The 11,611-nt window shown below is 55.9% G+C and overlaps 1 protein-coding gene across 1 annotated transcript; it reads right to left on the reverse strand.

Moving 5' to 3' along the window:
* Window positions 1-5,870: 5,870 nt before the first annotated feature.
* On the reverse strand, window positions 5,871-10,519 carry SDC1 (syndecan 1). Its single transcript, XM_008573383.1, has 6 exons — window positions 10,471-10,519; window positions 9,431-9,516; window positions 8,585-8,666; window positions 7,105-7,583; window positions 6,414-6,549; window positions 5,871-6,257 (listed from the first exon to the last, which is right to left on the reverse strand). Exons 1-6 carry the CDS (start codon window positions 10,517-10,519, stop codon window positions 6,088-6,090), a joined length of 1,002 nt encoding a protein of 333 aa, XP_008571605.1. The 3' UTR covers window positions 5,871-6,087.
* Window positions 10,520-11,611: the final 1,092 nt, after the last annotated feature.

Here is an 11,611-nt window from a genome sequence, read left to right on the forward strand (position 1 = left end):
TTGCCTGAACTGACAGATGACTGGCTGAACTAAATGAATGAACGCCGGCGCCCAGGCCATCCCCAAGCAGGCCTGTCTGTGGGGTGGGATTCGTGGGTCTGGTCCCAGACGCCAGGCCCAAGGGAATCAGGAGGCAATCAGGAGGGCCAGACAGAGCAGCCAGCAGCAGGGCCGCCCGCTCGACTCCAAGGTGGCTTTTATTTCCTCTTCTGCGGGTGCCAAGTCCCTGAACAAATATTTTCCTGGAGTGGAGGCACGGCTTAGCTCCCAGCCTTAAGTGTTGGAAACACCGGCTGGGTAGGGCAGGTTCCAGGAACCAGAGGAAGATGGGGCCTGGCTGCAGCTGGGGGAGGAGGGTGCATTAGGGCTGCCCTCGGGCAGAGCCCACCCTCCTGACTGTCTGAGGAGGGGGCTGCTGCACCCGCCGCTTCGGGCCCAGGGAAGCGGCCAGCTCGCTCTCTTCGGCAGGCAGCTGTGAGAGGCTTTAGCCCTGGGCCTCTCTGCCCATAAATTAGAATCCTCTGGGAGTCTGAAGAAAATATAGGCCATGTGGGCCTCCCTCATTTTTGCTGAAAAAGCTCTAGTGGGGTTTAAAGGAACTAATTAGAATCTCAGAAGCCCTTTTATAAGCTTTTATTTTTCTTTAACTTTCTTATTGCAGAATAGCATACACAGAGTACACTCATCTAAGCGTATAGCTTGATGACTTGTTTACATATAGGTTCACCCTTGTAATCATCACCCACATCAAGCCAGAGAACATTTCCAGCACCCTGGAAGGTTCCTTTGCATCCCTGTTTGGTCAATACCACACCCTCAGCCAGAGGTAGCAATGGGCTTCTTTATGGTCAATTAGTTTGGCCTGTTCCTAAACTTCATCTAAATGGAATCTTGCAGCACAGGCTCTTTTGTGTCTGGCTCCTTGCTTGTCGTCTATCGCCTGTGGTGTTCATCTGTGTGGTAAGTGTATGGGTGGTTTGTCCTTCTTTATCGGTGAGTAGTATTCCATCGTATGAATACACCATAACTCATCCACTCTCCTGTGGACGGTCATTTGTCTCCGAATAAAGCTGCCATGAGCACTCTCACACACACCTTTCAGCAGACACGTGCTCTCATTTCTCTTGGATCACAGGGCAGGTGTGTGTTTAGTTTTAGTGGATACTGCCACCTAAGTTTCCAAAGTCTCCAATCCTAGCCTTCTGGTGGGCGTGTGCCGGGGTCCCGTACTGTTGATAAGTTCCTGAAGATTGCTTGACTTTCAGAGTAGGACAGCAGCACCAGACAGCCACGATGGGCACCCCAAAGGCACACTCCCCCATCCCAGTCAGCCCCTGTGTGTTCTGTCTCCTGCATAGTAAAGCACCTGCCCTCCAGGAGCACCACAGCAACAGAAAGCCAACGTGGAAACAGGTATCTGTGGTAGGTAACATGGCAAGAGGTGGCCGGGGGGAGTGACCCAGAAGTTAAGGGGCACAGAGGACTCAGGTGCCCTCCCAGCCCAGAAGTTGAGCAAGCATGGGGTGGAACTGTGAGGACCTGCTTTGGGGCACATGCACATCCATCCTTGCACATGCACGCTCACACAAGTGGGCGTGGCTCAAGGACAGGAGCTGGGGGTGGGTGCAGCGGTGTCGGGGAGTGGTAGGAAGGGAGAAGCCAGGTGAGGGCTGTTCCTGCGGCCAGGCAGAGCTGGCAGGATTGGACCCTCCAGCTCCCACAGCTTTAGGGTCGGTGGGCCCAGGCAGTTTCTAAGCCCCTCTAGGTCCCTGGCCTGGGACACTCCCCCCAGCTCCTGCCCATTCAGCTCCAGGGCCCAGAAGCTCCCCTTCTCCAGAGGCGGTCCAGCCCCTTCCTCTTCTGTCATGCTAGAGAGAAGGGGCACGGGGCAGGGGGTGACTGGGGGATGGGATAGAAATGGACAGGGCACCTCAGAGGTGGGAGCATGGTCCCGGGGCTGCTCCACACAGTCGTTACCTGCAGAGCCATTGAATCAAAGCCCAGCTCTGGGGCTGCTTGTCCCTTCTACCCTGTGAGCCCCTGTCCTTGACCGCTGGCTCAGAGGACAAGCTCATCACGAGTGCCTGTTCCCTCAGGCTCCCCTTGGGAACACTTGTACCTGTAGGAGAGGAGGGGCAGGGAAGCACTCCTCACAGGTCCTGCCAGTTTTGCCCCTTACATCCTCAAACCCAGCCCCTGCTCTCCGTCCTCCCCGCTGCTGTCATCACCCTCACCTCTTTATTGTGGCTGGGCTGTGGTGCCCCACCCCCACAAGTCCTCATTTCCCCTGCAGACCCCCAGGAGGCTCTCCGCTCTCCCCTGGGGTGGCCACAGCCTCCCTCATTCCAGCTGCTTCCCTCCCTGCACCTGCCAGCACTTCACGTCCAACGTGAAGGCTCTTGAGTCCTTCCTTTTGTCCAAGCCATGCCTTCTGCTTGGAATGCCTTCCCCTCCTTGTTTGAGAGGCCAGTTTGAATTTGTCCTTCCAGGCCCAGGTCCAGTGCCATTCTGGCACCTCCCATGACCCAGACTCTGGGCTGGGTTGGGGGCCCCTCTCCCCCGTCAGGCCACACCAGGCACTCTGTCACTGACAGCTCCCTTGGCCGCAACCTCCCTGAGCGCAGGGAGCACAGAGGTCCAGGGTCTTTATTCTGGGTGTGGAGACAAAGCCAGAGCAAACCCCCAGAGGCAAGCAAGGCAAAGAATGCAATTTTAAACAGAAACCAGCTGCCAATTAAGAAGGCGAGACAGTCAACCTAAGAGAAGATGGCACATGAGTTTAGACAGCAACTTTCCAGCTGGCCAGTTAGCTCAGTTGATTAGAATGCGGTGGTGCTAACACCAAGGTCCGAGGTTTGATCTCAGTACCAGCCAGCTGCCAAAAAAGAAAAGAAAAGAAAAGAACTTGGAAAAGCTCTTAATAAAAAATCCAGTGAGTCTCCCATGTCCACATAACATACAAACACACACACCCAGGCTAGGGCACGAGCTACAGGTGAGGGAAAAGTGAGATAGTGCTTCTCCTCCCGGGGGAGGACAGCGCAGAGGGGAAGGGAGGGGACGAAGGCTGGGGGAGCCGGAGCAGCAGGCTGAGGCCTGAGGAGAGATGGCCAGGGAAATCCCTTGCAGCAGGGGCACCAGAGGAACTTGAAGATGTTCAAACACCTTTACACTTTAGCATCTTCACTGTTAGTCTCAGGGAAGCCTGTTTTATGACAAAACCCTGTCCTGGAGGTGCCCTGGAGTGGGGTCATCCCGGGCGGGAGCACAGAGCAAGAGGAGAGGGAAGGATGAGGACAGAGGTGGGACATGCAGAAGTGCAGCTCATGCTATATGAATATGATGGGAGCAGGTGGCCCAGGGACAGGGAAGACAGGCGCTCAGTGTTAGCAGTGCTTGCTGAATGAACGACCTGGAGGACTTCGTCTCAGCCTCCAAACCCTTGGGAACATGATGTGTCAGGAGAGAGTAGAATTCTCCACCCTGCCAAGCTGCCTGGAGCCTGCAGTCTTGCTCATCAGCAGGTGCAGAGGCCGTGAAGGAATGGACCCCCCCATGGGACAGGCCGGGGTCTGGACTCGGGGGCTGGCCTGCATCCAGCGCCAGAGGGCAGGCCAGTGGCCGGGATGAGACCGAGTAAGGGGAGGCCACTGGACGCCCTGGCCCACCAAGGCTCCCGCAGTGCACCGCGCTTTTTCATCTCCCAAGTCTTCCACTGGCGTTTTCCCCTAATGTGCAGTTTTCTTAGACCTTTGGCACTTAAGACTGCTTGCTAGTGAGTTTTCAGGAATCACACAATGAGCAGACAGAATAGAGAGCAAACTCTGAAGAGTCAGGAGGGATCCCTCGTGTCCTAAGGAGGGGAATGATCTAGACAGAGCATTAGGGAACGAGGACAGCGGGGCGAGAGTAAGGGCCAGAGCCTGGGGAGGAGGTGAGGTGACAAAGGCCCGCTGCAGGGCTGGGTGAGGGGGTCAGAGATGGACTCGGTCTCCATTACAGCAGAGACACCACATTAATCCCCCTGTTCTGTACCAAGCCAGAGCACAGCCCAGAGCCAGGCCCCACCCCAAGGTGACAGGGCAGGACATCGCCAGGCCAACTCAGCCACCACCACAGCATCAACTGACTGAAATGGCAAGTATCGTTTATTGCAGTTACATGAAAGGGCCCAGCCAGAGGCGTGGGTGGCGTCCCACAGACTAGCAGCTGCACAGTCACGGACCCCTTCCCCACCGGAGTGGTGTCTAGTCACACACACCAGGCAGAAAGTCCAGTACTGAACACAGGGCACAGGCTCCCTTTGTTTGGCAGTGCATCTCTGAGCCACAGCCCACCTCTTAGAGTGGCCGACAGAGCAGCTGGAACGTTGTCAGATTAAATAAGCAAGTACAGGAGTTCCAGGAGCCTGGCTGGGGACCTCTGGACCCAGCAAAGACGCAGGAGGAGGGCCGTCCAAGGTGTCTGCAAGGTAGGCCCTGGCACCGCACCTCTGCCACTGGGGCCAGCAGTCTCAGGACAAGCTGCATTAGGGCCTTCCCAACATCTGTAGCCACTTAGAAGATGGAGCTTTGAGCCCGGCAACAAAGACATTTACATCAGGCCTTACAAAACCTTGGCCGAACCTAGCAACCTCCAGAAGACTTTGAGCCAAAATTTAAAAACAAATAAACCAGAGGGACTCTGGACCCAGAATCTCTCCGCACGGGAAGGATGGAGGTACAGAGGTTTGAGCTGAGTTTCCCAACAGCATTGGTGCTTGGAGAAAAGGCGGGCCACCTCCACCCGAGCAGCTCAGAGAAAAGCAGAGGCAGTGAGTTCACATGACTACTTTATATTAAAGTTTATTACATTTGGAAAATCTACTGTACAGGGAAAAACCCATTGGATTAAGTAGAGTTTTGCCAAAAGCAAAAGACTATCACTCTTTGGAAAACATTCCTGATGCCAGACCAGGGTGGGGCTGCAGGAGCTTCAGGTGAACCTGGCCCTGGATGGAAGAGCTCTGGGCCAGTTGTGCCCGGTGCCTCTTGTCAACTTCCAGGAGAGATCGTCATCCTCCAGAGAAGGAGCCAAGGCAGGAAGGGCATAGTCTGCAGGAGAGTCTCCGGGCCCCCTGCCACCCTTCCAACCACCCCACAGTCCTCCTTCCTCCATCCCAGCCTGCGCCGCGAGATTTGATTCTTATATGGGCTTTTCCAATGTCACAGCAGCCCAGGCCACGTTCGTGGCCCTGAGTTCAAGGACACTGGCATGACTGAGCAGAAGAAGTGGCCACCCCGTGGCAGCCTGGACTGGCCAGCCCACTAACGGGCCACCAAAAATGGGGCCACAAAGCAGATAGTCCATACCCTGTTGCACACATGAGCAACAAACTCAGAGACAACACACAAACTAAGCCTACATTCTGGCTTCCAGATTTGGCTCTCCTAGTTTAAAAAAAAAAAAAAAAAGCCTTCTTAACCCTGACACTGTCTCCTGACTGTAGATTAGGGAAGCAAGATGGGGGGATACCAAATCAACTTACTTAACTTACCTTGAAGTAACAAAGTCTACTGGGGCTACTGAACAAAGAAACTAGAGGAAACGTGTGCAAAAACAAGTTGATATCTAAGTCAGACTCCCCATAAAACAAAGTGAACTCTGGTGGAGCCCTGAACTCCTCCCCACTCAGTGGCCAATGCCCCCAAGACTGCTGGTGCCTACCAGTAAGTGCTATAGATGATAGATGTATCAACCCGAAGCCCCCACCCACAGGATCTTCCAGCCACAGTGGCCATCCAGGTCCAAAGCAGTGGAGTCCCCTTTCTCTCCAGAGCTGGGCCTGGGGAGGGGCTGCTCCAGTTTGGAGAAACTGAGTCAAGATGGTGAGATGCCAGGTGCTGGCTGTGGTGGAAAAGTCGTATGCGAGAAACCCTTTGTGCCCCAAGTCTCTATGCAGAAGTCAGAGAAGCAGAATGGAGGTCCCCAGCATGCTCCAGGGTGCTGGAGAGGTGGCCTGGTGGCAGGGAGGCCACCTGCAGTTCTTCACAGAAGAGGCAAGTGGGGGCCTGGTGAGTGCTGGGGGAGGGGAGAATGGCTGCCGCGTCAGGCGTAGAACTCCTCCTGCTTGGTGGGCTTCTGGTAGGCCCCACCGTTGGCTTGTTTCGGCTCCTCCAAGGAGTAGCTACCCTCGTCCTTCTTTTTCATCCGGTACAGCATGAAACCCACCAGGCACACGGCAAAGATGAGCCCCACCAGGCCTCCAGCAATGACCCCTAGGGTGGGTGGACAGGGGCCAGCTCAGCTCAGCTGCTACTCAGGTCCCACTGCAGTCCCTCCCCCAGGCAGCCCAAGGGGTGGCCTGGGCTGTGGTCAGCCCCACCCCAGAGCAACAGTTTGCCCTCCTCCCACCCACCTGAGAGAAAACTCACCTCCCAGCACTTCCTTCCTGTCCAGGAGGCCCTGTGAGGCCCCTGTGGCCCCTTGATCCACAGGGAGCTGATTCCGATGGTCAGACTCCGCAGCCCCCACAACCGTGTTCTCCCCAGATATTTCGAAGGTGAAGTCCTATAGGAGGACAGGGACAGATCAGGCCAGATCTGATCCTGAAGCAGCATCCAGCTCCGTTCCCAAAGCCAGAAGCAGCTCCTGCCTCTCTGATCTCCACTGCCATCCGCTCAGACACACCCAAAACCCAAAGACCCCAAAGCCAATGACTCTTACCACATCACACTGGACCCTGGCTGAACCATGGCACGGATTTCCCTTCAAGTGATACAAAACACACATTTTTATATAAAAATAAATAGGCGTATTTTAGTGCCATAAGATTAAAAAATAAGACTTGGTAGAACTTTTTTCCTTGCAGCAGGGGTCTCACCCTCTGCAGAGCCCTCTCTTCAGTGACCTTTAAGGACACTTTTGCTCTGATCTCATAGTTAGTCTGTCCTGCTCTGGGTGAGGCCCTGAGGAAGGAAAGTGGGACCCTGTGACCCTGCCTTCATGGTGGGGAATATGACGTGCCCAAAGGGTATAGGATGCCGGGCTTGCTACGTGCCAGGCACTAAGGGCCACCCTACACACTGGCTACCCAATGTTCCAGGAAATGCAGAGACAGCTCACCTGCTCCCCAGAGCCCTCTTCTACCGGGAGCTGATTAGAGGCTCCATCCTCAGCAGCCCTCTCTGTGGCAGTAGGACCTCTGGCCTCTATGCTGGGAGTGGGAGGGTCAGGCTGGCCAGGTCTCGCAGGAGCTGAGGTCTCATGGTGGCCAGGCTGCAGATCCCTGTGGAGATGGGAGGTGGCAGCCACCTGGGCTGTGGTGGTTTTGGCTGCGGAGGCCTGTGGAGTGGTTGGGAGCTGTGTGGTCTCCCTGGGTGGGGGGGCGGTCTCCTTCTCCCGGGCGGTGAAGCCCGGCTCCACTTCTGCCAGGACTGCTGCCTCTTCTTTCTCGAGCCCCTCTCCAGCTGGCAGGATGGGGGCAGAGGTGGCTATGGCATCCCTGCCAGTGGGCTCTGGGGCCATGGGCGTAGTTGTCAGGAGCCACAGGTCCTTCCAGGTGGAAGTGGTCTGCTGTGACAAGGTGATCTCATGCAAAGGACCTGCAGGGCCAGAAGTAGAGCAGGTCAGGGTGGGGGAGGCCCCAGAGCACTAAGACCAGCTAGACTCAGGCTGTGTAGAAGGCCAGGTGCTTGGGCAAGGACCTGGGGCTCTGAATGCCAGGCCAGCAAGGATAGCAACCCTACCTCCTGAGAGCAGCCATGCCCCTGGGGTGGAACTAGCTGAGGCTGAACTTGGAAAGGCTGTCCTTTCCTGCTTGCACGTGCCTGGGGCAGCCTGGTGCCTGGAACCATGAGAAAGACTCCACGACATCTGAGAAGGTGCTTTTCTGTGACCACAGGGGTGGGGGCGGGCATCCTCAGGGGCGCGACTGCCTTATCTCCAGTGCACATACCTCTCCAGCCCCTCCCTACCCCACTTGCCCTCTCCCCAGAAAGGCCCCTGCTCCTAAGAACAGACGTCTGGATCCCAGCACGCAGCTCTCAGGCTTCTGCCTAGGCCACTTCCCCACAGATGGCCTCGGCCCTCCCTTAGCCCTTGCTGCTCTCCTGAGGTCCAACTCAAGAACCACCTCCACCTCAGGGGAGGAAACAATGGTGAAGATCTACACCCAAGCTCTGTGCTGCCTTACAGCTCCCAACAACCTGGTCAGGTCAAGGTATCATTCCCATTTTACAGATGAGCAAACAGAGGCTCAGAGGAGTCAAATAACTTTCCGAAGTTTGGTTCCAAAGGTAGCCCAGCGAGTAAAGAGGAGAATAAGTCTGTGTGCAGCAGACAGTCCCCAGGGCCTCCTGGAACCCACGGCCTACCCTTCACCTCTGTGCACGTTTTCTCCTTACCCAGGCAGCTCCTTGCAGCATACACCCCAGTTCTTTCCCTCAGCTTCACCCTTCAAACCGCTGGGCAGGGATGGGGCAGGTGGAGAGGAGAGGGTGGAGGTGCGCTCAGTAAATGCGCAGTAAACACAGGAGCCTGACTGACCACTGCCCCAGTCATAGCCTGTCGTCTCATGCCCCGCCCCCCCCCACATAAGCCTCACCTGCGCCTGAGCCAGAGAAGTTGTCAGAGTCATCTCCAGAGCCGTCCTGATCTTCAGGGGGCACATTTGTGGCCACAATTTGCTGGGAAAGAATCAGAAAAGGGTGTAAGTGGAGGCATGGCTAGGGACCTGCTGTTCCTGGGTCCCTGCCCTAGACAGCTGAGTGTGCTCTCCCCACCCTGCACAGCACAGGCACACCAGGAGGAAGCCCAGGCTCCAGGACCCTCGGCTCTGGGCAGCCCTTTAATGCCCTTCCCGTTCCCCTGCCTGGTGCTACAACACAGCCCAGTGCTGGGTGCGAGGGTATAGGAACACACGCCTGAGCAGCTCAGTCTGGTGGGGGAGCCCCTGGCCTCTCAGAAGGGCAGGCAGAAGTCAACATTACTGGGAGCACAGGCTATGGGATCCCCAGAGGACCCCATAAGCCCACCCTATGCTGAGAATCAGGTCTGGGGACCATCAGCCAGGGAGCTTTGGGGTCCAGGACTGCTGACCCTGCCCACTGAGGGGCTTTCAAGAGCCCCCAGGAACAATCTCAGACAGGCAGTCTCCAGGTAGGCTGAAGACCAGGATGTGGCCACGAAGTGCCGCTTGGGGGAAAGACATACACGGGCACAGGGGTGAGCTGTGTCGAGGCAGGTCTGCCCACACGGGACCTGTTTTCTCATGTACAGTAAGGACTGGGTCCAGGCTCTCGGCTCAGAGTATTGGCCTCCTTGAACAAGGAATGGCAGGGCACCCATCAGGCTGGGGATAGATGAGGCTAATCTTGAAGGGGCTCCAGAAATAGGCTGTGGGTCTGTGTGGGCCCCATCTGCAAACAGCAGCCTCAGGAATGCTGCTCACCTGGCCCAGCTCCGAGAAGTTGCAGGTGCCAGAGTGCAAACTTATACCCAGTTCCTGAGGCAGGGGCTGAGCAGCAGGACTGGGGACTGCAGCCAGGGTAGGCGGAGTGTATCACACACAGCTGAGCAGGCCTGTATAGAAACCCTGAAGCTGGGGGCAGAAAATCAGGACCACCTCTGCCCCCAGCACTGGCTCCAGTACCGCAGGTGGGGAAGGGAGGACCCAGAAGCCGGGTGGCAGGAAGGGAAGCTACAAGAGCCCTGTTCAACCATGAGACTTTGACCCAAATGATCCTGCTCATTACAACAGTCCATCTGGCAAGGACCCCCAATGCCAGGGACCAGAACAAAGAATGGATAAAGAAGCAGAACAGTATAGTTCAGCACACAGGCTTTAGAGAATCCCAGCCTCTGCCACTTACTAGTTGAGTTGCCCTGGGGATGTCATTATACCTCTTAAGGCCTCAGTCTCCCCATCTGTAAAATGGGGACAATAGTAACATCTACATTCCAGGAGTGTTCCAAAAACTCAATGAGGTTATGCAAGGAAAGAACCTAACAGAGCCCGGGACATAGTAAATGTTCCACAAACAGTGGGTGCCCCAGAGTGGCTCACACTAGGGGGTGAGCGTTGGTCAGTACGGGGGGAAGAGGGGTTCTGGGGCAATGTGCCTGCAAGCCTGTGTGGAAAGACAGTGAGATGGAGGTGTAAAGAGTTTCATGAGAAGGGCGGCAGGATTAGGAGCCAGTTCACCAGGAGCCTCTGCACAGACTCGTCAGAGGGCCCACCTGAGGCTGGGCTCCAGAGAACAGGGCTCCTCAGCCCAAGAAGCCAGGCCGGGTCCTGCCACAGGCCCACCAGCCTCACTCCTGACTGGAACAGAGTGGGGAGGGACAGACAAGACCTTTGGCCTCCTGAGGCAGCTTTGGGGCAGAAGTGGACCAGGTGGAGGCTGCACATCCAGAGGCCCAGGTCAGAGAGACACAACAGACACGTGTAGAAACCGCAAGGCTAGAAATAACGCTGAACTTCCTTCTGACCTTTGAAGGGCCTTTCATGGCTCATCTGCAACACACAGTCACAGCCCATGCCCCCCATCCCCACACCAGGCCACAGCCCATCTATACCACCCCCAGGTGGTCTTCAAATACCTCTGCCCCCTCCACAGAACTGTGAAGCTGCTCCTGGCCTCCCCCAAGCCTGTCTCCTTCAGTGACAAAGAATACTGCCCACGAGGCAGGCACTGAGTGGCAACCGTACCCAGACTCCCCAAGATCATGGCTTCACTCCCACCCCAGGCCTCTGCCACGCCCTCTCATGATGCAGACTCCCCTCCCTTGGAGAGAAAGCTCAAGATGGGGCAAGGAATCAGGGCTCTGACCAGATGAGCCTCAGGTGCACTGTAAAGAGCATCAAATCTTCCAGCAGAAGCCACAGTCATCGGGTCCAGGCCCTATTCAACAGAGGAGGTAACTGAGGCCTGTAGAGAAGACACACACTCTGGGGCCCACGTACAACCTTGGAGGCACCACCGAGTGAGACCCAGACAAATGCCAGGGAGGCCAGCCTACCACTTACATGGAGAAGGCTCAACGGGGTAATAGTTTCCCAAGAGCAGGGCTTCTCCCATGACTAGGTAAGATTTTGGGTCTGCACAGTCCCTAAAAACAATTTGTTCCAAACTTATCCCTCCATGATCTTGTTTACAGAACAAGCTCTTAAAGCAAATGTTTTCTCCACTGAAACCAGCTCCCTTGACTAGCCTCTCCCCTCTCCAGGCCTAGGGTCTCCTCTACTGGGATGGGCTACAGTGACTTCCAACTTCGCCTTTCTGTGACCTCAGATGAGAAAAATTCAAGACTTCAGCCCCCTGGGGAAGAAATTAGCAAAAACTGCTGAGTTCGATCCCTGACTACCAAGGTGCCAGCTGACTCGAGTTTCCGGTGAGACTTCCAGTTTCATTAAGCAGGCCTGCTGTGCTAACAGCCTGCAGCAAACTGCCACCATGGCCTCATGTGAGGATGTCCTCAGCATCAACTCTGATTACATCCTCCCTAAGACTGCTTGGCCATTGCTCGGGGGAAGGGGGGCTCAGCTTGGAGCCCAACTCATGCTACCTAGGGAGGTGGAAGGCAGGCTAGCCCACACCTCTAACGTCAGAAAGTCCCAGGAAAATCAGCT

This window comes from Galeopterus variegatus, unplaced genomic scaffold (genome assembly GCF_000696425.1).
Source record: "Galeopterus variegatus unplaced genomic scaffold, G_variegatus-3.0.2 Scaffold52, whole genome shotgun sequence".
In the NCBI taxonomy this organism is placed as follows: Eukaryota; Metazoa; Chordata; class Mammalia; order Dermoptera; family Cynocephalidae; genus Galeopterus; species Galeopterus variegatus.

Excerpts from the sequence above, each read along its gene's own strand:
- SDC1 (XM_008573383.1), bottom strand. The coding sequence starts at position 10,519 with ATGGGCTGTGACTGTGTGTTGCAGATGAGCCATGAAAGGCCCTTCAAA. Across the intron at positions 7,584-8,584 it reads CTTCTCTGGCTCAGGCGCAG|GTCCTTTGCATGAGATCACC; the intron begins GTGAGGCTTATG and ends CTGGCCCTGCAG. Across the intron at positions 6,550-7,104 it reads AAGAGGGCTCTGGGGAGCAG|GACTTCACCTTCGAAATATC; the intron begins GTGAGCTGTCTC and ends GTCCTCCTATAG.